This window comes from Aulonocara stuartgranti, assembly GCF_965226115.1.
Source record: "Aulonocara stuartgranti genome assembly, chromosome: 15".
Lineage (NCBI taxonomy): Eukaryota > Metazoa > Chordata > Actinopteri > Cichliformes > Cichlidae > Aulonocara > Aulonocara stuartgranti.
Genome location: NC_138951.1, coordinates 27,987,706 through 28,013,743, shown reverse-complemented (window position 1 = coordinate 28,013,743; position 26,038 = coordinate 27,987,706). Strand labels below are relative to the sequence as shown.

The 26,038-nt window shown below is 52.4% G+C and overlaps 1 protein-coding gene across 1 annotated transcript; it reads left to right on the top strand.

The window, feature by feature from the left end:
• The first annotated feature begins 2,391 nt into the window (after positions 1 to 2,391).
• Positions 2,392 to 24,186, top strand: LOC309690070 (uncharacterized protein). The gene is made up of 4 exons (XM_082506920.1): positions 2,392 to 2,931; positions 21,683 to 22,053; positions 22,140 to 22,257; positions 22,389 to 24,186. The coding sequence occupies exons 2-4, from the start codon at positions 21,946 to 21,948 to the stop codon at positions 22,547 to 22,549; spliced, it is 387 nt and encodes a 128-aa protein (XP_082363046.1). The 5' UTR covers positions 2,392 to 2,931; positions 21,683 to 21,945; the 3' UTR covers positions 22,550 to 24,186.
• The last annotated feature ends 1,852 nt before the right edge of the window (positions 24,187 to 26,038 follow it).

Sequence of the window (26,038 nt, the reverse complement as noted above, 5' to 3'; positions counted from 1 at the left end):
CTCTGCGTAAGAAACACTTCAGGAAACGGGGTAGAAGGAGTGGCGTTCGCTTCCGCTTCAAGGCTTATCTTAGAGCCATGGCTACGGATTACCCTTTTACAAGCCGTGAGCTTTCACGTTTCATCCACTATTCCAGGAGCCGCTCCGCGGTTAAACTGTTGAGTCATCGTTGGATCTGACTTGCTGGCCTTCAAACCTACCCTGCCTGCCCAGTGGCTTGCCTCCCTGTTCGGTCCTGGATAACGTCGCTCGGTCGTGGTGTTCAACATAACAACCTCAGCACTCTGCGACGGGCCACCGCTAATGACCTAGCTCCTCGGACTCGGATGGCTTTATTTAACGTCAGGTCTCTCTCGAATAAGGCTTTTCTCTTAAATGACTTTTTCCTCACCACGGGACTGGACGTTCTATTTCTGACAGAGACGTGGACTTCTCTGGGTGAGTTCATCCCCTTCTCTGAGCTTCTCCCTCCTGACTGTGCTTTTTTTTTTTTTAGCTCACCAAGGCTCACTGGCAGAGGTGGCGGCTTAGCCTCGGTTTTTAAAAACAAACATGAAGCTCGGCTGCTATCCTCCCCCATCTACTCTAGCTTTGAAGGTCAGTTATTGGAGCTGACTGGCTCTCGGACTACTCTGTGTGTTGTGGTTTATCGTCCGCCTAAATACCACAAGATGTTTATTTCTGAATTTACTGACTTTTTGGGATCCATTCTTTTTAAATATGGCTTTGTTATTATTTCTGGTGATTTTAATATACATGTCTGCTGTATGGATGACCAATTGGCCAAAGATTTTCTTGCATTGACTAACTCTTTTAATCTTACTCAGTGGGTGAATGAACCAACCCATGTTAAAGGCCATACCCTTGATTTGGTCTTTACATATGGCGTGGATATATGCATTAAGGATATTAGAAATACTGGTCTTTCCGACCACTCCCCGGTTATCTTCGATGTTAACCTAGGTAATATCGGATTACACCTTGAGGCTCCTCTTTGCCCTTGCGTACTGTTAATGCTGATACTGTGGTGAATTTCTCTGCTTCTTTTGTGAATTCTGCATCTATTACGTCAGATTGTCTTACCCCTCATACGGTTGAGAATTTTGCCAATACCCTGTTAACTACATGTTCCTCCATCCTCGACATTGTTGCACCTATTAAAATGAAGCGCCCCAGAACTTATTCACAATGCTGGTTAAGCGACTCTGTTCGCGCTCTACGACGTGTGTGTCGGCGTGATGAGAGGAGGTGGAGGAAAGATAAACTCCAGGCATCTTACGACATCCTACGTATTAGCTGAAGTTTCAAACTGCTGCCAAAATGGCTAAAGCAGCTTTCCTTTCAAAAATTATCTCTACCAATGGTAACAATCCTCGAATTTTATTTAAAATTTTTAACTCTGTGGTTAACACCTGCCCCACTATGCCGCTACCGTGCTCCCCGGTTCCTTGCGAACAATTTTTTAATTATTTTTTAGATAAAGTTTCATCTCTTAAATCTGCTCTTCCTTTAATGACAGGCCCTGCATTTATCCCTGACTGTTCCTCTACCTTCCATCAGTTTGAACCCGTTTCACTCCCTACTCTTAAGCGTCTAGTTGAACAACTGAACAATACTAATCCCGTATATGATGTTCTTCCATCTCGTATAGTTAAGGACTGTTTCAGTGCAATTGGACCTAGTATATTGTCCCTTTTGAACTCTTCTTTGCTTTCCGGCTGCGTACCATCAGCCTTTAAACATGCTATAATTCAGCCTGTTCTTAAAAAAAGGAACCTCGATTATAATGATTATGCGAACTATAGGCCGATTTCCAAGCTTCCGTTCTTGGCCAAACTTCTTGAGAAGATAGTTTTGCTTCAACTCCAGGCCTACCTGGATGAGAATAGCATTAATGATAAATTCCAATCGGCCTTCAAACCACATCATAGCACTGAGTCAGCGCTGCTCCGAGTTCTTAATGACCTTCTATTAATGGCCGATAATGGATGCTCCTCGGTCCTAGTGCTATTGGATCTATTGTCGGCATTTGATATGGTTGATCATAACATCCTATTGGCGAGACTTGAGCACACTGTAGGTAGGGCTGCTCGATTATGGCAAAAATGATAATCACGATTATTTTCACTGAAATTGAGATCGCGATTATTTGACGATATTTATTTAACCCTTTAAGACCTACTATAGAACCAAGTCCGCCAGAGCTTATATTATTTTTTTTTACATGCTGTAGTGCCGTTTGTGGGAGCATTTCAATTTGCTATGCAACTGTTATAGCCCATATTTTAATAATATGTATGCATTAAGTCCATAGTAACTACATTAATTGCAAAAAAGTGCAATAAACTACAAAAAAATTGAAAATCGGTTTTGTTTTTTACATGTATTTCTACTTGGAGAAATTTAAGAGGTTTATCCCTCAAAACTTTAAATACAAAAAAGTTGCAAAAAAAAGTTTACAACAACAGGAAATTTATTTTGAGTGTCTTCATAGTTTTATTTTGGAGATACACCAATTTTTATATACTGCAGGAAAAACGAAAAAACAATCCTATGATGCAAATTTGCAAAGAAAACAGCATGTGCATCAAAATAAACTATTTCCAGCAGTGCAATTTGAGTTCTAAGCATCCCAGCAACTATTCAGAAAGGTCAAACATGACCAGTATAGGCTTTTAAGGCCTACAAGTAAAAAACTACAATTTCCGCGAAAATGACGTCACTTCCGGTTTCGGCCAGGAAATGGCGGACATGCGACAGTTCCCGCTGACGTCTGTTTCACTGTGGGAAGTGTTACGAACAGCTGATAGGAACGGCAAAGCGTGTTTCTGGAATATTGTGTTTTTGTTCCTGCAAGAGCTTTTTATGCAGTTTTTGCAAAGCTTTATGTGGAAGGAAACTGTGACCGAGGACAAGCTGATGGCATCAGATGTAAGTACAACTCCTCCGGTTTCATATGCAAAACAAATTATTGCGCTAGCTTACACAGTTCCGGTTCTACAGGGATTTAAAAATAGTTACACAACACGGAGCGTGCTGCTCTGACCGGCTTTAAAGGGTTAACAATGACTTTAAAAAATAATATAAAATAGTGTGCAACACCACTGAAGTTTTTTTTACCTCTCTTTTCAACCAGCGGCAGTCACTCTCCTCTCCAAATAACTTCTGTTTAGCTTTCCGGGCTTCCCTCGGGTCCTCTTAATCAGCGGTCTCCAACCTTTTTTGCGCCCGACAATATTTTCACGGACCGGCCTTTAAGGTGTCGCGGATAAATGAGGGAGGGACTAATAATCGGCTCAGTCATTTTTAATGATCGTTGAAAGCCCAGATCGTAATCGTGATTAAAATTCGATTAATTGAGCAGCCCTAACTGTAGGCATCAAGGGTACTGCCCTGGATTGGTTTAAATCATACCTCTCCAATCGGCTCTCCTCGGTTCATTTGGCCACTTCCTCTTCCTCTGCTGTACCTGTCTGCTGTGGTGTCCCTCAGGGATCTGTGTTAGGCCCTACTCTGTTCTCATTGTACATGCTTCCTTTAAGCGCTATCTTTGAGAAATATCACATCGATTTTCATTATTATGCCGATGACATTCAGATCTACTTTGAGGTAAATGATGACCTAGCTTTGTCCTTGAATTGTTTTCGAGAGTGCATGTGTGAGGTCAAGCAATGGCTCCGCCTTATTTCTAAGGCCAGGCAGTATATCCCGCATAAAGCCCTGGAAAAGCTCATCCATGCCTTTGTAACTTCGAGACTGGATTACTGCAATTCACTCTATTTTGGTCTCCACTCTGCCCTCCTTCATAGATTACAGACAGTCCAAAATGCTGCTGCACGCATTCTAACCAAAACTAGGAGGTTTGCCCACATTACTCCCGTCCTAGCTGATTTGCACTGGTTGCCTGTGAAATACCGTATCCAATTTAAAATTCTGCTGTTTACTTTTAAAATCACTAACAACATAGCACCGAGCTATCTTAAGGAACTCCTAAGCTCATATGTTCCTACTAGGGCTTTAAGATCATCCTCACAGTTACTGTTGGTGCAGCCTAGATCTCGGCTGAAGTCTAGAGGTGATCGAGCGTTTGCTCTGGCTGCACCAGAGTTATGGAACAACTTTCCGATTGGCATCCGGGCGTCTGACTCTATTCAATCTTGCTTTTTCTACCGGTTAAATGCTGGCCTTGTTTGCAGTGATTTATTCTATTAATTTTGCTATTATGCTTTTATTTGCGCTGTGCATGTCATATCACCATTGTGTTTTGATGGCATAGTTATATTATGCTATAGTTATACTTTTTCTATTGGTGGCTTTTTCCTGTGAACATAATTTTACACTTTTAATTTTTGTTTTTATGACTTTGATTATACTTGTGTTAATTTGTTTTATGTTAAGCACTTTGGCATGCCGTTGGTTTTTAAATGTGCTCTATAAATAAAGATTGTTGTTGTTGTTGTTGGCATCATCCAGCACCACAGGCCCTGGTGTGCTGATGATGGCCTGACAGGAAGCACTGTCCCTGATGTAAAGTATATGGTCTCAGCCAACAACAGTGGCCCTGCTGAAATGTGGATGGTATCATCGAGTAGCACAGGCCCTGGTGTAATGTGGATGGAATCATCCAACAGTACAGTCCCTGTGTGGTGAAGATCGCCTCAAAGGAAGCACTGTCCCAGATGTAAAGTGTATGGCCTCAGCCAACCACAATGGCCCTGGTGAAATATGGATGGTATTGGCCAGCACAACAGGCCATGTTGTAATGTGAATGTCCTCACCAGTAGACCAGGCCCTTGTGTACTGTGGATCGCATCAGCCAGCAACACAAGCCCTGGTGAAATGTGGATGGTATCAACGAGTAGCACAGGCCCTGGTATAATGTGGATGGCCTCATCCAGCAACACCACAGGCCCTGGTGAAATGTGGTTGTTTTCGGCCAGCAACACAGGCCTTTGGGTAATTTGGATGGCTAGCAGCACAGGCCCTGGTCTGGTGAAGATGGCCTCAAAGGAATCACTGGCCCTGGTGTATTTTCGATGTCATCAGCAAGCAGCACAGACCCTGGTCTAGTGTTGTATTGTGGATGGCATCAGCCATCAACACAGGCCCTCGTGAAATATAGGTGGCCTCAGCCAGCAACACAGTTCCTGGTCTAATGTTAATGTCCTCAGCCAACACCATTGGCCCTGGTGTGATGTGGATGGTATTGGCTAGCACCACAGGCCCTTGTATAACATGAATGGCCTCATCCAAAAACACTGGCCCTGGTGAAATGTGGATGGTATTGGCCAGCACCACAGGCCCTGGTGTGATGTGAATGTCCTCAGCCAGTAGCACAGGCCCTAGTGTGGTGAAGATGGCCTCACAGGAAGCACTGTCCCTTGTGTAATGTGTATGGCCTCAGCCAACAACACAGGCCCTGGTGAAATGTGGATTATATTGGCCACCACCACAGGCCCTGGTGTAATGTGAATATCCTCAGCCAGTAGTAAAGGCCCTTGTGTTTTGTGGAACGCATCAGCCAGCAACACAATCCCTGGTGAAATGTGGATGGCCTAATCCAGCACCACAGGCCCTGGTTTGGTGATGATTGCCACACAGGAAGCACAGGCCATGGTGTAATGTGGATGGCCTCAGACAGCAGCCAAGCCCTGGTGAAATGTAGATGGCCACAGCCGGCAACATGCGCTCTGGTGAAATGTAGTCTGTCTCAGCCAGTAGCACAGGCCCTGTTGTGGTGAAGATGGCCTCACAGGAAGCACTGTCCCTGGTGTAATGTGTATTTCCTCAGGCAACAACACTGGCCCTGGTGAAATGTGGATGGTATTAGCCAGCACCACAGGCCCTGGTGTAATGTGAATGTCCTCAGCCAGTAGCACAAGCCCTTGTGTATTGTGGATCGCATCAGCCAGCAACACAAGCCCTGGCGAAATGTGGATGGTTTGGGCCTGCACCACAGGCCCTGGTTTAATGTGGATGGCATCAACGAATAGCGCAGGCCCTTGTGTAATTTGGATCACATCAGCCAGCAACACAGGCTCTGGTGAAATGTAGATGACCTCAGACAGCAGCGCAGGCCCTGCTGTCGTGAAGTTGGCCTCAGAGGGAGCACTAGCCCTGGTGCAATGTGGATGGTCTAAGCCAGCAATACAGGCCCTGGTGTGGTGACGATAGCCTCACAGGGAGCACATGCCGTGGTATAATGTGGATGGCCTCAGCCAGTAGCACAGGTCCTGTTGTAATGTGGATGGCCTCATCTACCAACACTGGCCTAGGTGAAATGTGGATGGTAATGGCCAGAACCACAGACCTTGGTGTAATGTGGATGGCCTTAGCCAACACCACTGGCCCTGGTGAAATGTGGATGACATCGGCAAGGACCAATGGCTCTGATGTAATGTGGATGGTTTCAGCCAACAGAACAGTCCCTGTTGTGGTGAAGATGGCCTCACAGGAAGCACTGTCCCTGGTGTAATGTGGATGGCCTCATCTACCAACGCTGGCCCTGGTGAAATGTCGGTGGTATTGGCCAGAACCACAGGCCCTGGTGTAATGTAGATGGCATCAGCAGGTAGCACAGGCCCAACGACTGGACCTCTGTGGTATTGTGAATGGCATCAGCCAGCAACACCACTGGCCCTTGTCAAATGTGGATCGTTTCGGCCAGCAACACAGGCCCTGCTGTAATGTGAATGGCCTCATCCAACAACACTGGCCCTGGTGAAATGTGGATGGCATTGGCCAGCACCACAGGCCCTGGTGTAATGTGGATGGCATCAACGAGTAACACAGGTCCTGGTGTAATGTGGTCGGCCTCACTCAGCACCCCACGCCCTGGTGTGGTGATGATGGCCTCAGCCAAAAGCACTGTCCCTGGTGTAATGTGTATGGCCTCAGCCAACAACAGTGGCCCTGGTGAAATGTGCATGATATTGGTCAGCACCACAGGCCCTGGTGTAATGTGTATGGCCTCATCCAAAAGCACACTCCCTGGTGTGGTGAAGATGGCCTCTGTCATGAGGCTGAACTGAGGGTGACACTGGAGACTGAACTGAGGGTGACTCTGGAGACTGAGCTGACAGTGATACTGGTGACTCTGTTGACTGAACTGACAGTGACACTGGTGACTCTGGAGACTGAGCTGAGAGTGGCTGCGGGGTAGCTAACCAAGCTGAGAGTGGCTGCGGGGTAGCTAACCGAGCTGAGAGTGGTTGCGGGGTGGCTAACCGAGCTGAGAGTGGCTGCGGGGCGGCTAACCGAGCTGAAAGTGGCTGCGGGGCGGCTAACCGAGCTGAGGGAGGCTGCGGGGCGGCTAACCGAGCTAACCGAGCTGAGGGAGGCTGCGGGGCAGGTGACACTGGGAGCTGAGCTACTGGAGACACAGGTGACACTGGTGTACTGGGGTGAAGGCAGCGAGGATGCAGTTTCTCTCTTAAGGGAGGATCGAATGATTTAGTGATAAATCTTGATGGGAAAGGATGCTGATGCTGAGAATACCAGGCAGCGAGGGCTTCCAGGAGGATAGCTGACCCTTCCTTGCCTGGACCGCCCATGCCAAACAGTTCGAAGCAAATCCTGGCCCTCAGAGCTGTTATTAGTTGTTTTAATCTTTTAATGTCAAAAAAAAACAGCTGTGCAGAGGGTGGAAGACAAAAAGTTGTCAAAAAAGACCACCTGAATGAGTCTCTTGGGGGTGTCCTCAGCGTGGATTACGCCCCGGCAGTAATTCTACAACTGCGCGAGATACTGAGACTGAGTCCGCAGGATCCATTTGATGGTTGCGTCGTTCTGTCATGGTTGGCTGTGTGGCAGGCGGGCAAGCAGGAGTGGTGGATCCAAAATGCAGGACTCAGACACAGAAGTTCAACTTAAAGCGCAGCTTTATTGCTGGAAACCCTCTTACTAACTAAAGGCATCAAAAGACAAACAAAAACGCTGGTGGACTAAAACACTGAAGCAGAAAACACTGAACTGGAAACAAAACACTGGCAACACGGAGGCAAAACACACAGCTTGTTGAGGGTACGACGCAACACTGACTCAGAGAAACACAGGGTCTAAATACACTGGGAAGTAACGAGGAGAATGAGACACAGAAGGAGAGCACAGCTGGGGGAAATTAGAACTGACGAGACAAGCAAAGCAGGACACATTCACATAAGTCACGGACCTTCAAAGTAAAACAGGAAGGATCACACAGAGATGCGAACTTGACACCGTGGAGACAGCAACTAAGAAACATAGAGACATAAACCATAAGGCAGAGGACTCTAAGAACCAATAGACACGGAGGGGAACTCAAACATGCAGACACAGACTTACAGAACAGAGGGGACACAGAGAAACGAGAAGGGCAAAGGATCGAAACTAGAAATCATAGAATAACTCACACCAAGTACAATAATATGTCATGGTCTGGTTGGGCACCTGCAGGTCTCAGACAGCGGCTCCTCCTCCTTTAGGCGGAGTCAGGTTGCCCCTCCCTGGCTGACCACCTGTGAGCAATCGTGCCAGCGGTATATCAGACCTGCGCTCTCAACCACTCATCGCCTGAGTATCTGCTATTCCCATGTTAGTTCAGTGGAGCATCCTCAAACCTTGTCTTAACGCCGTGTGATGACTGACCTGTCTTTTCTTGTCCTCAGCGATAGCACCCGGAGTGGAGATCTTGTTCCCCTCGCTCCCGTCCTCCTGGACCTGGGCCGCCAGCTGCTCACACAACGTGGCCTGCCGACCCACTGCTCACCTACCTGCCTGCCTCCCCACGCCTCGACCGCTTCCGGGTTTTCCGCTCCACCTGTCCCCTCCATCTGAAACCAAGTAAGGCAATTCAATTCAACTGCGGAGGATTATTGGTTGTCTGCTGGATCCCTCTGATCGTGATCTCCTCTTGTTCCAGTGCCCCGGCCCCTACCTAGTCCTGTTTCTACCTCCCCGCTGTCCCCGCTGTTCAGCCGTCTCCTAGAGGTGTCTAGGTCGCCCTCATTTTCTCAGACGAATCCTACGCGCCACTAGTGTGGTGGCGTCGCCTTGTGTTTCACCTTTGTTTTCCCTGTGGGCGGAAATAAATCATTTGTTTTCTGTCACCTCGCTTCCGGGTTGGTTTCTGCGCCTGTGTCCATCCCTGTTCCCTCGTGCCGTTGAGCCGTGACAGTATACTCAGGCCAGTTATATGGACACAGCGGACCCAGCCCGCGTAGCGATCAGTAAACAGGGGGCTATTATCGGTAGCCACGAACAGACGCTGCAGTACCTACTGGCTCAAGTGCACACACTCACAGACGAGCAGGCTAAAATGCAATCCGACATTCAGTCCCTTCAACCCTCGGCGGAGTCGGAACCCGCCGCCGGTAGCTCAGCGCTGCCCGCCCCGACCGCGCCGTTGCCTCAGCCCGCGGCGGATCCCGAGCCCCAGCGGGGTCACCTGTTTCGCGACGCGGCCTCCCCGGAGCCGGAGCCGTATGCGGGTGACCCAGGGGCCTGTAGCGGTTTTCTGTTACAGTGCGAGCTGGCGTTCGGACGTTCGCCCCGCTCTTTCGTTTCGGACACGGTTCGAGTTTCTTATATAATCGGGAAACTGCGCGACCGAGCCCTGAATTGGGCCGAGGCTTACCTGAGCACACACCCGTTGCCGTCCTGTAGCTACGATGCTTTTCTCGGCGAATTCAAAAGGACTTTTGCCCACCCCGTCTCGGTGGGCAGTGCGGTTCGCCGGCTGTTAAATCTCCGCCAGGGCCGCCGTAGCATCGCGGACTACTTGATCGACTTCCGCACCGCCGCAGCGGCAGTCGGCTGGCCCGATAAAGCCCTTCAGGGAGTCTACTCGCAGTCGCTTAACGAGGACATGAAGGATCAGCTAGCGTCCCGTGACGAACCGGTTACCTTCGAGGAGTTAGCCACGCTCTCGCTTCGCATTGACAACAGACTGCGGGAGCGAGAGCGGGAGAGGAACTCCAGCACCCGTCGGCCAGTGCGGCGTGCGTCACCTGTTTACATTCCCCCGTCGCCACTTCCGGTTCAGCCATCAGCCCCAGTCGCTGGGGAGAGGGCTGACCCGGAACCGGAACCCATGCAGCTCGGGCGATCCCGGTTGTCTCCGCAAGAGAGAGAGAGACGTCGCCGCGCTCGTTCGTGTTTTTACTGCGGTTCCGCGGAGCATTTCATTGCCGCCTGTCCGGAGAAGGGAAAAGGGGACGCCCGCCGGTAAGTCCGGGGATACGGGTGGGCGGTACCTATAGTGATTCTAAGCCCCGCTTCCTGTTGCCGGTTACGCTCTTGCTCGGCTCCGCAACCCACACGTCCCGGGCGTTAATCGATTCGGGCGCTGAGCAGAGTCTCATTGATATGAAACTAGCCAAGCAACTGAATATTCCCCTGTTCGAGTTGGAGTCTAGCCTCCCAGTTAAAGCACTGGATAACCAAGTTTTCTCCCACATCACTCACCGTACCGCCCCTGTTACTGTAGTCGCCTCAGGCAACCATAGGGAAAGGCTCCCCTTCCTGACGTTCCATTCCTCCAGCATCCCCATCGTCCTTGGTTTCACCTGGCTAAAGCTACATAACCCACATCTGGATTGGGCTGGGCAAAATGTAATAAGTTGGAGCCCGTTTTGCCATGCCAATTGTCTCGTCTCAGCCCCGCCGTCAGCCGTTGCCGAGCCCGCACGTGACGCGAGTGCTGCCGTGGACCTTTCTGTCGTACCGTCAGTGTACCACGATTTGAGGGAGGTGTTTAACAAGGACAAAGCCCAAGCACTGCCCCCGCACAGGCCATATGACTGTTCCATTACGTTGTTACCGGGCTCCCCCCTACCCACGAGCCGCCTTTACAATCTGTCTCATCCTGAGAAGGCAGCCATGGAAAAGTACATAAAGGACTCCCTGGCGGCCGGCATCATCAGACCCTCCTCTTCGCCTGTCGGGGCCGGATTCTTCTTTGTCGGTAAGAAGGACGGCTCGCTCCGTCCCTGTATTGATTACAGGAGGCTTAATGACATAACAGTAAAAAACAAATACCCATTGCCGCTGATCAGTTCCGCCTTTGAGCCGCTTCACGGTGCCACCATTTTTACCAAGTTAGACCTCAGGAATGCATATCACCTCGTCAGAATCAGGGAGGGCGACGAGTGGAAAACCGCTTTTAACACTCACTTGGGGCACTTCGAATATTTAGTGATGCCCTTCGGTCTCACAAACGCCCCGGCGGTCTTTCAAAACCTGGTGAACGACGTCCTGCGAGATTTCCTGGACCGCTTCGTCTTCGTTTATCTCGACGATATTCTGATTTTTTCCAAAGACGTGGTGGAACATCGGGCGCACGTCAGAGCCGTGCTGCAGCGGTTGCTGGAAAACAAATTGTACGTAAAGGCGGAGAAATGCGTGTTCCACTCACCTTCCGTCTCCTTCCTGGGCTACGTCCTCGCGGGGGGGCAGGTGAAGACTGACCCGGCTAAGGTTACGGCAGTCGTGCAGTGGCCCGTACCTGCGTCCCGGCGGCATCTGCAGCGCTTCTTGGGCTTCGCAAACTTCTACCGGCGCTTCGTCAGGAACTACAGCCAGGTAGCAGCGCCGCTGACCCGGCTGACGTCACCGAAGCTCCCTTTTATTTGGAGCCAGGAGGCCGGAGCAGCGTTTACCAAGTTAAAGGCACTGTTTACCTCGGCGCCGGTTTTGGTTCACCCCGACCCCGGGAGACAGTTTATTCTCGAGGTGGATGCATCTGACATCGGGGTGGGGGCGGTGTTATCCCAGCGCTCCGGCACGGCGTCCAAGCTCCATCCGTGCGCCTTTTTCTCCCGTCGTTTATCACCTGCTGAGCGGAATTACGACGTGGGGGATAGGGAACTGTTGGCTGTGAAGCTGGCCTTGGAGGAGTGGCGGCACTATCTCGAGGGGGCGGAGCACCCATTCATAGTGTGGACAGATCACAAGAACTTGACGTACATTCGTGCAGCCAAGAGACTGAACTCACGTCAGGCACGCTGGTCCATGTTTTTCAGTCGCTTTAACTTTTCAATCTCTTACCGCCCAGGGTCCCGCAACGTGAAACCGGATGCCCTTTCCCGGCAGTTTGACGCCGCGGGGGAGTCGTCCGCCGTGCCCACCATCCTCCCTGCGAGCGTCAAGGTTGGTTCCCTCACGTGGGAGGTGGAGGAGGACATCCGTCGGGCACTGGAGACCGAGCCGGACCCCGGCACAGGGCCCCCTGACCGCCGCTTTGTCCCTAAGGCGGCCCGCTCCAAAGTGATCGACTGGGTCCACAAGGGGAGATTCTCCTGCCATCCAGGAGGCGCGCGGACGAGTGCCCTTATTAAAAGGTATTTCTGGTGGGGGTCTATTGATAAAGATGTCAAGGAGTATGTGGCCGCCTGCTGTGTTTGTGCTAGGGGCAAATCTAACACGCAACGCCCGGCTGGGTTGCTGCAGCCTCTCTCTATCCCATGGCGCCCCTGGTCGCATATTTCTTTGGATTTCGTTACTGGTCTACCTGTTTCTTCTGGCAAGACCGCGATCCTCACTGTGGTCGACAGGTTTTCCAAAGCAGCTCACTTTGTCGCCCTCGAGAGACTCCCCACATCCACTGAAACCGCTAATCTGCTAGTCGACCATGTGTTTAGGCTGCACGGGATACCCTCGGAGGTCGTCTCAGACAGGGGACCGCAATTTACATCGCAGGTCTGGAGGGCGTTCTGTACATCCCTGGGAGCGAAGCCATGTTTGAGCTCTGGACACCACCCTCAGACTAATGGTCAGACCGAACGCCTCAACCAGGAATTGGAGGCCACTCTCCGCTGCGTCGCTGCCTCCAACCCGGCTTCCTGGTCATCGTTATTGCCGTGGGCGGAGTACGCACACAACTCCCTCACCTCGTCAGCGACGGGTCTCTCGCCTTTTGAGGCCTCTCTCGGCTACCAGCCACCCCTTTTTCCGGAGCGCGAGACCGACCTTGAGGTCCCCTCCGTCCAGCACCATCTGCAACGCTGCCGACGGGTGTGGTCGCGCACCCGCCGGGCCTTGGGCCTGTCCGTCGCCCGCCAGCGCCGCTACGCGGATCGCCGCCGCAAGGCAGCACCTGTCTACGCCCGGGGACAGAAGGTGTGGCTTTCCGCCAGAGACATTCCCCTCAGGACGGACTCCCGCAAGTTGGCCCCACGCTTCATCGGTCCTTTTGAGGTGGAGCGGGTGGTTGGCCGCTCCGCGGTCAGGCTGAAGTTGCCCTCCTCGTTACGGGTCCACCCGACCTTCCACGTCTCCCAAGTCAAGCCGGTTGTTGTGAGTCCGTTGTGCCCGCCTCCTGCTGCCCCGCCGCCCGCCCGGCTCATCGGTGGGCATCCTGCCTTCACGGTCCGCCGCATCCTGGATGTACGCCGCCGGGGAAGGGGCAGGCAGTTCCTGGTCGACTGGGAGGGGTACGGGCCAGAGGAGAGGTCCTGGGTTCCCCGGTCCCGGATTCTCGACCCCGCCTTGCTTTCGGCATTCTACAGAGGCCGGTCGCCGAGAGGCGACCCTTGAGGGGGGGGTGGTGTCATGGTCTGGTTGGGCACCTGCAGGTCTCAGACAGCGGCTCCTCCTCCTTTAGGCGGAGTCAGGTTGCCCCTCCCTGGCTGACCACCTGTGAGCAATCGTGCCAGCGGTATATCAGACCTGCGCTCTCAACCACTCATCGCCTGAGTATCTGCTATTCCCATGTTAGTTCAGTGGAGCATCCTCAAACCTTGTCTTAACGCCGTGTGATGACTGACCTGTCTTTTCTTGTCCTCAGCGATAGCACCCGGAGTGGAGATCTTGTTCCCCTCGCTCCCGTCCTCCTGGACCTGGGCCGCCAGCTGCTCACACAACGTGGCCTGCCGACCCACTGCTCACCTACCTGCCTGCCTCCCCACGCCTCGACCGCTTCCGGGTTTTCCGCTCCACCTGTCCCCTCCATCTGAAACCAAGTAAGGCAATTCAATTCAACTGCGGAGGATTATTGGTTGTCTGCTGGATCCCTCTGATCGTGATCTCCTCTTGTTCCAGTGCCCCGGCCCCTACCTAGTCCTGTTTCTACCTCCCCGCTGTCCCCGCTGTTCAGCCGTCTCCTAGAGGTGTCTAGGTCGCCCTCATTTTCTCAGACGAATCCTACGCGCCACTAGTGTGGTGGCGTCGCCTTGTGTTTCACCTTTGTTTTCCCTGTGGGCGGAAATAAATCATTTGTTTTCTGTCACCTCGCTTCCGGGTTGGTTTCTGCGCCTGTGTCCATCCCTGTTCCCTCGTGCCGTTGAGCCGTGACATAATACAAAAATCACAAAGAACTAAAATGCTGGGTTAGGAGACCCAGGACCCTGACAGTACCCTCCCCCCAAGGGCTGGCTCCCGACAGCCCAACACAAGAAAACGAAAAAAAAAAACCCCGAAAACCGCCCAAAACAGAAAACCACCCGACCAGGGCGGGCAGCGGGGGTCCAGGAAGGAGGGCACGAAACAAAAACACCGAAGCACAAGAAAGCCCCAAAACAAAACACGCGTCCAAAAAGAACAGTTCAGGGGGCCGGCCAGGGGGCCGACAGCACAGGAGTCCAAACAGGGCCAGGGGGCCGACAGCACAGGAGTCCAAACAGTTCAGGGGGCCGACACAGTTCGGGAGGCCGGCCGTGCGGAAGGCAACGGCGGCCACTCAGGCGACGAGGGTCCAGGGGCCGGCCGTGCGGACGGCAACGGCGGCCACTCAGGCGACGAGGGTCCAGGGGCCGGCCGTGCGGACGGCAATGGTGGCCACTCAGGCGAAGGCGGTCCGGGGGCCGCCCACGACGGCAATGGTGCCCAGCCAGTGGCCTAGCCAGCGGTCTAGAAAACGGCCGTTTAGCTCCAGACCGAAATGAGGCCGGGCCAGGCGAGGCTGAAGGCACGGAGGCTGGGCCAGGCGAGGATGATGATGAAGCTGCAGCAGGCGAGGATGATGAGGAAGCTGCTGCTGGCGGCTGGACGGGCTCCTCGGGCCCCCCAGCTGACGAGGCAGGAAGCTGGACGGGCTCCTCGGGCCCCCCAGCGGAGACAGGAGACAAAGGCCGGAGCGGTCCCTCGGACCCTCCAGCGGAAACAGGAAACGAAGGCCGGAGCGGTCCCTCGGACCCTCCAGCGGAGACAGGAGACGAAGGCCGGAGCGGTCCCTCAGACCCTCCAGCGGAAACAGGAAACGAAGGCCGGAGCGGTCCCTCAGACCCTCCAGCGGAAACAGGAAACGAAGGCCGGAGCGGTCCCTCGGACCCTCCAGCGGAGACAGGAGACGAAGGCCGGAGCGGTCCCTCGGGTGGCTGCTTAAACTCCAGGGGTCCAGAATCAGCTGAGGACTGGGACCTAGCCTCTGGGAAAGCCTTGGAGCGGCAAACTGTGCCAAAGGCAGCTGAACTACGAAAAGCACCTTGAGGTAAAATTATACTTTCTCCCTGCATGGAGCGAGTGTGTGAGACCACTATTACTGGAGCCAGAGCTACGGGTAGCGGGGGCACTGGAGCTACTGGGGCCTGCGCTACGGGCGGCACTGGAGCTACTGGGGCCTGCGCTACGGGCGGCACTGGAGCTACTGGGGCCTGCGCTACAGGCGGCACTGGAGCTATGGGGGCATGCGCTACGGGCGGCACTGGAGGCTCTGGAAACTGAACTGAAAGGGACACGGGTGACACTGGAGACTGAACTGAGGGTGACTCTGGAGACTGAACTGAGGGTGACTCTGGAGACTGAACTGACAGTGACACTGGTGACTCTGGAGACTGAGCTGAGAGTGGCTGCGGGGTAGCTAACCGAGCTGAGAGTGGCTGCGGGGTAGCTAACCGAGCTGAGAGTGGCTGCGGGGTAGCTAACCGAGCTGAGAGTGGCTGCGGGGTAGCTAACCGAGCTGAGAGTGGCTGCGGGGTAGCTAACCGAGCTGAGAGTGGCGGCTAACCGAGCTGAGAGTGGCTGCGGGGCGGCTAACCGAGCTGAGAGTGGCTGCGGGGCAGGTGACACTGGGAGCTGAGCTACTGGAGACACAGGTGACACTGGTGTACTGGGGTGAAGGCAGCGAGGATGCAGTTTCTCTCTTAAGGGAGGATCGAATGATTTAGTGATAAATCTTGATGGGAAAGGATGCTGATGCTGAGAATACCAGGCAGCGAGGGCTTCCAGGAGGGTAGCTGACCCTTCCTTGCCTGGACCACCCATGCCAAACAGTTCGAAGCAAATCCTGGCCCTCAGAGCTGTTATTAGTTGTTTTAATCTTTTAATGTCCAAAAAACCAGCTGTGCAGAGGGTGGAAGACAAAAAGTTGTCGAAAAAGACCACCTGAATGAGTCTCTTGGGGGTGTCCTCAGCGTGGATTACGCCCCGGCAGTAATTCCACAACTGCGCGAGATACTGAGACTGTGAGTCCGCAGGATCCATTTGATGGTTGCATCGTTCTGTCATGGTTGGCTGTGTGGCTGTCATGGAACGCTGTGCGGCAGGCAGGAGTAGGACCCAAAATGCAGGACTCACAGGCACGAGGGAATAAACTCAAAAGGCAGCTTTATTGCGTAACAGAAGATGATAGGCGATACAAAACTAGACTGGGGAAAAACTAACATACGCAGAGACACAGGGAGATCCACACAACATGAGGGACGACGTCACACTGAACAGAGGGAGACGCAGACAGAAATACACAGAGGGTTAACGAGGGAAGTGGGAACACACGGGGAACACAGGTGACACTGATAATCATGACGAGACAGGGCGGGGTGAACTGAACACTGACGGGAGAGGTGAAACAGGAAGTACAGGAGGAGAGAGAGCACGAGTAGAACACCAACGTAACAGGCAGGGGAGACATGGAATAAACACGAAAGGGGACGAGGGCTCATAAATACATAGAGGGGCACACAGGGAGACATGAAGGGCAAGGGATCAAAACTAGAAGCCATAGAATAAATCACACAAGTACAATAATACGAAAATCACAAAGAACTAAAAACGCTGGGTCAGGAGACCCAGGACCGTGACAGTACCCCCCCCTCAAGGGCTGGCTCCAGACAGCCCAAACACAGAAAAACAAAACCAAACAGAAAACAACCCAGGGCGGGCGGCGGGGGCCCAGGACGGAGGGCTCGGAACAGAAAACAAAGAGCACAGAAAACACCGGAGCCCAAGAAAACAACCCAAAACACAGAGCAGTTCAGGGGGCCGACCGTGCGGAAGGCAACGGCGGAGACGCGGAAACAGTTCAGGAGGCCGACCGTGCGCAAGGCAACGGCGGCGACGCGGAAACAGTTCAGGAGGCCGGCCGTGCGCAAGGCAACGGCGGCGACGCGGAAACAGTTCAGGAGGCCGGCCGTGCGCAAGGCAACGGCGGCGGCGAAGGAGACGACGGAGCAGTTCAGGAGGCCGACCGCGCGGAAGGCAGCGGCGGCGGCGAAGGAGACGACGGAGCAGTTCAGGAGGCCGACCGCGCGGAAGGCAGCGGCGGCCCTCCAGTCCCAGGCGTGCCGGCCATGGCCCGGTGGGCGCAGGGCCAGACGAGGCAGCTGATGAGGATGCTGGACCAGACGAGGCAGCTGATGAGGATGCTGGACCAGACGAGGCAGCTGATGAGGATGCTGGACCAGACGAGGCAGCTGATGAGGATGCTGGACCAGACGAAGCAGCTGATGAGGATGCTGGAGCAGACGAAGGCTCTGAAGAGGAGGCTGCGGCAGACGAAGGCTCTGAAGAGGAGGCTGCGGCAGACGAAGGCTCTGAAGAGGAGGCTGCGGCAGACGAAGGCTCTGAAGAGGAGGCTGCGGCAGACGAAGGCTCTGAAGAGGAGGCTGCGGCAGACGAAGACTCGGAGGCCGGGCCAGGCGAGGTTGCAGAGGCTGAGGCCGGGCCAGGCGAGGTTGCAGAGGCTGAGGCCGGGCCAGGCGAGGTTGCAGAGGCTGAGGCCGGGCCAGGCGAGGTTGCAGAGGCTGAGGCCGGGCCAGGCGTAGCAGAAGCACAGGCGGATGTAGCCGGGCCAGGTGATGACGAGGCGGTCGCAGATGGCGGCTGGACAGGCTCCTCGGGCCCTCCAGCTGATGCGGCGTGAGGCTGAACGGGCCCCTCGGACCCTCCAGCGGAGACAGGAGGCTGAACGGGCCCCTCGGACCCTCCAGCGGAGACAGGAGGCTGAACGGGCCCCTCGGACCCTCCAGCGGAGACAGGAGGCTGAACGGGCCCCTCGGACCCTCCAGCGGAGACAGGGGGCTGAACGGGCCCCTCGGACCCTCCAGCGGAGACAGGAGGCTGAACGGGCCTCTCGGACCCTCCAGCGGAGACAGGAGGCTGAACGGGCCTCTCGGACCCTCCAGCGGAGACAGGGAGGTGCTGGCCGGGCTCACTGGAACCCCCAGCGGGCGAGGTAGATGGCGGCGTGGGAGCCGCGGAGTCCTGGATGAGCTCATCCGAGCTTCCAGCAGGAGCTGAAGTAGAGCCAGAGAGGATTGGGACCCCGGGCTCAATGTTAAGCTGGCTAGAAAACCGCACTGCTACGGGGAACTGGGCCAAAGGTTCAGGTGCGAGCTGAGCTGCTGGACACACGGGGACCGGAGCTGCTAACGGTGGAGAAGTAAATGACTGCACAGGGGACTGAACTGATGTCTGTAGTAACGGTGGTGGTGAGGGTGGAGTAGGTGGTGGAGTTAATGACTTCACAGGGGAATGAACTAGAGGTAGTGACGGTTGTGGTGCTGGTGGTTGAGTGGGTGACTGTGCTAAAGGAGGCTGCACTGGGGACACCGGAGACTGCACTGGGGACACCGGAGACTGCACTGGGGACACTGGAGACTGCACTGGGGACACTGGAGACTGCACTGGGGACACTGGAGACTGCACTGATGGTTGTAGTGGAGGTGTAACGGGTGAAGGAGTGGCTGAAGTGGCTGTGGGTCGGACGGCTAGTGGCTCAGCTACAGGGTATGGCAACGGCAGGGCTATGGGTTGAATGACTGGCTGAGTAGCAGCCTGAGTGGCTGGGTGTAGTGACGGTTGTGGTGGAAGAGAAACAGGTGGCAGTGTGGATGATGGAGCTAAGGGCGACTGAGTGGCAGACCGAACTGATGACTGAAGCGATGGTAGAGGTGAAAATGGAGCTTGTGGTGGAGTTAACGGCTGAGCTAGCGGGGACACAGGAGACTGAGCTGCGGGTGGCGGCGAGGGAGCTAACTGAGCTGCGGGTGGCGGCGAGGGAGCTAACTGAGCTGCGGGTGGCGGCGAGGGAGCTAACTGAGCTGCGGGTGGCGGCGAGGGAGCTAACTGAGCTGCGGGTGGCGGCGAGGGAGCTAACGGAGCTGCGAAGGGCTGCGAGGGAGCTAACGGAGCTGGAAGTAGCAGCGAGGGAGCCGACGGAGCTTCTGGCAGCACAGAAGGTGAATTAGAAGGCCGAATGTCCGGCTGTGGGGTGGCGCGTCGGCGGCGTGAATGCCGTTTCTTTTTTGATGATGGCTCTGACGGGCCGAGCGGCTCCACATCCGGCCCTTCAGGCAGGTGGGTAGTAGCAGCTGGGGGATGAAGGTGGAGCTCGTTGCGGATTAAATCCTGTTCGAGTGGGTGGAGCGCACTGAGTAGCCAGGGAAGACCACAGAACAAGCGCTGTAGTCTGGTTTCCACAGCACGGCGAAATTCCTTCCCCTCATGTTCGAGCCACAGATGCAGGAGTCTTTCCACGGAGTAGATTATGTCCAGACGCAGTTCTTCTGGTGGGTTGAGTGCTGCTGGGTCCATATCTGGTGACGTCGTACTGTCATGGAACGCTGTGCGGCAGGCAGGAGTAGGACCCAAAATGCAGGACTCACAGGCACGAGGGAATAAACTCAAAAGGCAGCTTTATTGCGTAACAGAAGATGATAGGCGATACAAAACTAGACTGGGGAAAAACTAACATACGCAGAGACACAGGGAGATCCACACAACATGAGGGACGACGTCACACTGAACAGAGGGAGACGCAGACAGAAATACACAGAGGGTTAACGAGGGAAGTGGGAACACACGGGGAACACAGGTGACACTGATAATCATGACGAGACAGGGCGGGGTGAACTGAACACTGACGGGAGAGGTGAAACAGGAAGTACAGGAGGAGAGAGAGCACGAGTAGAACACCAACGTAACAGGCAGGGGAGACATGGAATAAACACGAAAGGGGACGAGGGCTCATAAATACATAGAGGGGCACACAGGGAGACATGAAGGGCAAGGGATCAAAACTAGAAGCCATAGAATAAATCACACAAGTACAATAATACGAAAATCACAAAGAACTAAAAACGCTGGGTCAGGAGACCCAGGACCGTGACAGTGGCAGGAGTGGTGGATCCAAAATGCAGGACTCAGACACAGAAGTTCAACTTAAAGCGCAGCTTTATTGCTGGAAACCCTCTTACTAACTAAAGGCATCAAAAGACAAAGAAAAACGCTGGTGGACTAAAACACTGAAGCAGAAACCACTGAACTGGAAACAAAACACTGAACTGGAACTGGAAACAAAACACTGGCAACACGGAGGCAAAACACACAGCCTGTTGAGGGTACGACGCAACACTGACTCAGAGAAACACAGGGTCTAAATACACTGGGAAGTAATGAGGAGAATGAGACACAGAAGGAGAGCACAGCTGGGGGAAATTAGAACTGACGAGACAAGCAAAGCAGGACACATTCACATAAGTCACGGACCTTCAAAGTAAAACAGGAAGGATCACACAGAGACGCAAACTTGACACCGTGGAGACAGCAACTAAGAAACAGAGACATAAACCATAAGGCAGAGGACTCTAAGAACCGATAGACATGGAGGGGAACGCAAACATGCAGACATAGACTTACAGAACAGAGGGGACACAGAGAAACGAGAAGGGCAAGGGATCGAAACTAGAAACTATAGAATAACTCACACCAAGTACAATAATACAAAAATCACAAAGAACTAAAATGCTGGGTCAGGAGACCCAGGACCCTGACAGCCTCACAGGAAGCACTGTCCCTGGTGTAATGTGTATGGCCTTGTGATGTAGCATAACTTAAGCAGCAAGGAAGGTGTCATGGTTCTGGGTCGTGTGACCCAGTGTGTTATGTTTAGCCTATTTTGATGTTTATGGTTTGTTTAGGTTCTCTAAGGTAGCCCAGCCATTTGTATATATTACCCTTGCATTAAGTCTCCCTTGCCCTTCGTGTGTTTATGTCTGTGTGTCTTGTACTGTCAAGTTCATGCTGTCAGTTATGTCATCTCCCCTGTACTAAGTTTCCCTGGGTCATGAATCCTGTCTGCGTGGTTATGTTTAGTTCTTGTCATGTCTAATTTCCATGTTTCCTGTTTTACTTTGTAAGTCTGTATTCATTGTCAGTGTATTCAGTTGCACCCTCCTGTCCTGTCGTTAGGTTCATGTGTGTCAGCTGTGATCCCATGTGTGGCCACTTCCCCTGATCATCCCTCATGTGTATTTAGTCTCTGTGTTTCATGTAGTCTGCGTCGCGTCGTCTGTGTTATCTCCCCTACCCCTTGTCATAGTTTCCCAGCCTTAACTAGTCCTAGTTTGTACTTTGTTTAGCCATAGTTTTCCCAGTCTATGTTCAGGTTTTCCCTCAGTTGCTTTGCTGCCTTGTTCCTTAAGTTTTCGGCCCTAAATAAAGGCTCGCCTTCTGTTAAGTCCGGTTTTGTGTCCTCACCTCTGTTTGCTAGTGATGGGACGTTCTGTATCGAGGCGTGTGTCGAGTAATGGAGGGGGCGTTTCCGCGAAGCGCGTATCGAGGCTTGCTTCATTTATGGGAGGAGCTGAAAATGATGACGTCCGAAGCCTCGCTGCCCGGCTGTACCACGTGACTGGTTCATGAAGTGGTTCGAACTTTGCCGCGAGATATGACAGCGATATAAACCCCTCAGACTTCATTCAAAAATGTGGGTGTTTGATGGAGAGTTGCGGTTAGTGAGAGTTTGGAGACCGTATGGAGGTTTATGAGAGTGAGGAAAGTCAGGAGAGAATGGAGCCAGCTAAGAAGAGGAGGATGTCCTCCCCTGTGTGGGAACATTTTGATCTTATTCCTCCCAACAAGGTATGTAAATTTCTACAGAAGATGTATTTTCGTGATACTGATGGTGCAATACAATTTATGTTGAGCTGTCTTGACTTTTGTACAAGGTGAAGTGTTTGCTATGTGCCAGGGAGCTGGGATATAACAGCAACACCTCATCCATGCTTAGGCACTACAGAGCTTTGCATGAGAATAAGGGGGACACCGATCGTGGAGCAAGACCAGGTGAGCCATCAAATGCAATGATAATATAGCATGCAGTAATGTTACTAAATGATATAACAATATTATACAACTGTTATAAGTTACGTGTGTGATATTTATATTTGTGCTTTATCTTTATTGTCTTTCCTCAGGAGAACAATCTCAAATAGATGAAGACCTGGTCAGCATGGTGATTGAGGACTCCCAGCCATTTAGCATTGTGGAGGACAAAGGATTCAAAAGATTTGTTAAATCATTAAATCCTAGCTATGTTCTCCCCACTAAAAAGGTCATAAAAGCAGTGAAAATTTAGTTTTTACAGAATAAAATGTGAACAGGCAGGACTGAGGCTCAAAGCCTCAGTGTGTAGCTGTCCATACCTCAACGTTACAAAAGCACAACCACTGTCCACACCCCAACCACACCTCACCTCACAGTAAATGATCATTTCCATTTCAAGCATTTCCAAATAATCATTTCCCATACTGCCACTATAAATATACACAGTATACACTACAATATACATGTTTTACACACTCCTTTTGTTGTTGACATTTACAGGCTGTGTGCAAAATGCCACACTCTTCAAATTCATGCCAGCTATTATTTTTACGTCCAGTAGGTGTCCTGCTAGAGCAAATGAAGCTTCATGAAGCTTCGCGTTGGGGTGAACCAATTGGATGAAAAGCTTCAGTGCTTCATCTGCCCATCACTACTGTTTGCTCTTGGGTCCTCCACTCACTCCACACGGTCTGCCACGGCGGTCCGTGACAGAAGGTGATAAGTAAATAGCATTAGCAGACAATTGAAGTTCTTTTTAAGCATACTTTATTGCTAGCATCTCCCTTTTACCATAAAACAATCAATCAGGCATGCAAAAATCCCACTGGCTTTATACAAGACTTTGCCCACACCTGACCTCGTTAGTCCCTACCATTGAACAAAATAGGTCAAACCAAATAATACAATTCTAAACAAAGAACAGGAATAAAGTCATGCATGAAACTGACAAACTCATTTACTCAACTAAATAGTTTGTAAAGTAAAACACTGCATACAATATAACTCAAAAGGCTACTTTAAAGAAAACAAACAATACTATACAAAATGAAAAACCCTCCATTTGGTTACACCCGGTGATCCAATCATTGACCTCATGACCCTATATAAACAGGAAGTAGTGGGCGGCCCGTCCCATACACCTGTCTCACATATAGGACCTGCAAGCACAACATGGACACCATGGTAAGTATAACCAAAGCAACATAAAGAAACATAATTTACTAGACATGTGCCTGTAAACAGAAGAGAATTCAGATGATCTGATGGTTAGTAGTGTTTGCTTTAAAACACATGCATGGATGTAAAGAATGTAACTACTGCTACCACAAACAAAACCCGGGATATTGTGTGTTAAGAGAAGTTACACCAGCAATGTCTAAATTAAAGCATTATGGCTGACTGTAAAATAACAGAACACAGAATAACAATATACGCAAGTGACAAATGGCAAATGAATTCTGTCCTAGCCACTTTGTCACAGGCCTCAGCTAAAAACAGTGGCCCTGGTGAAATGTGGATGTTATTGGCCAGCACCACAGGCCCTGGTGTGGTGATGATGGAATCACAGGAAGCACTGTCCCTGGTGTAATGTGGGTGGCCCCAGCCAACAACACTGGCCCTGGTGAAATGTGGATGGTATTGGTCAGCACCACACACCCTGGTGTAATGTGAATGTCCTGAGCCAACACCACTGGCCCTGGTGAATTGTGCATGATATTGGTCAGCACCACAGGCCCAGGTGTATTGTGGATGGCATCAGCAAGTAGCACAGGCCCTGGTGTGGTGATGATGGCCGCACAAGAAGAACTGTCCCTGGTGTAATGTGGATGTCCTCATCCAACAGTACAGGCCCTGGTGTGGTGAAGATGGCCTCACAGGAAGCACTGTGCCTGGTGTAAAGTGTATGGCCTCAGCCAACAACAGTGGCCCTGGTGAAATGTGGATGGTATTGGCCAGCACCACAGGCCCTGGTGTGGTGATGAATGAATCAAAGGAAGCACTGGCAGTGGTGTAATGTGGATGGCCTCAGCCAACAACACTGGGCCTGGTGAAATGTGGATGGTATTGGCCAGCACCACAGGCCCTGGTGTAATGTGGATGGCCTCATCCAGCACCACAGGCCCCTATGTTTTGTGGATGTCATCAGGCAGAAACACAAGCCCTGGTGAAATGTGGATGGTTTCGGACAACACCACAGGCCCGCGTGTAATGTGGATGGCCCCTGACAGTAACACAGGCAGTGGTGTGGTGAAGATGGCCTCACAGGAAGCACTGTCCCTGGTGTAATGTGGATGGTAGAAGCCAACAACAGTGGCCCTGGTGAAATATGGATGGTATTGGTCAGCACCACACACCCTGGTGTAATGTGGATGGCATCAACGAGCAACAGAGGCCCTGGTCGGGTGAAGATGGCATCACAGGAAACACTGTCCGTGGTGTAATATGGATGGTAGAAGCCAACAACAGTTGCCCTGGTGAAATGTGGATGGTATTGGCCAGCACCAAAGGCCCTGGTGTAATGTGGATGGCCTCAGCCAACAGTATAGGCCCTGGTGTGGTGAATATGGCCTCACAGGGAGCACTGTCCCTGGTGCAATGTGGATGGCGTCTGCCAGCAACACAGGCAGTGGTGTGGTGAAGATGGCTTCACAGGGAGCACTGGCCCTGGTGAAATGTGGATGACATCAGCCAGTAGCACAGGCCTTTGTATGTTGTGGATGGGATCAGCCACCAACACAGGCCCTGGTGAAATGTAAATGTCCTCAGCCAGTAGCACAGGCCCTTTTGTAATGTGGATGGCCTCATCTAACAACACTGTCCCTGGTGAAATATGGATGGTATTGGACAGCACCACACACCCTGGTGTAATGGCCATAGCCAACACTACTTGATCTGGTGAAATGTGCATGAAATGGTTCAGCACCACAGGCCCAGGTGTAATGTGAATGGCATTAGCCAAAAGCACAGGCCCTGGTAAAATGTGGATGACCTCAGCCAACAACACTGGCCCTGGTGAAATGTGGATCGCATCATCCAGTAACACAAACCCTGGTGAAATGTGGTTGTTTTCGGCCAACAACACAGGCCCTTGGGTAATTTGGATGGCTAGCAGCACAGACCCTGGACTGGTGAAGATGGCCTCACAGGAATCACTGGCCCTGGTGTATTTTCGATGGCATCAGCAAGCAGCACAGACCCTGGTCTAGTGAAGATGGCCTCACAGAAATCACTGGCCCTGGTGAAATGTGGATGGTATTAGCCAGCACAACAGGCCCTGGTGCAATTTGAATGTCCTCAGCCAACACCACTGGCCCTGGTGTATTGTGGATGGCATCAGTCGTCAACACAGGCCCTCGTGAAATATAGGTGGCCTCAGCCAGCAGCACAGGCCCTACTGCAATGTGAATGGCCTCAGCCAGCAACACAGTCCCTGGTGTAATGTTAATGTCCTCATCCAACCCCATGGCCCCGGTGCAATGTGGATGGCCTCAGCCAGCAGCACAGGACCTGGTGTTATGTGGATGGCATAATCTAACAACACTGGCCCTTGTGAAATATGGATGGTATGGTAAGCACCACACACCCTGGTGTAATGTGGATGGCCTTAGCTTACACCACTGGCCCTGGTGTAATGTGCATGATATCGGCCAGCATCACAGGCCCTAATGTGGATGGCATCAACGAGCATCAAAGGCCCTGGTGGGGTAAAGATGGCCTCACAGGAAGCACAGGCCCTGGT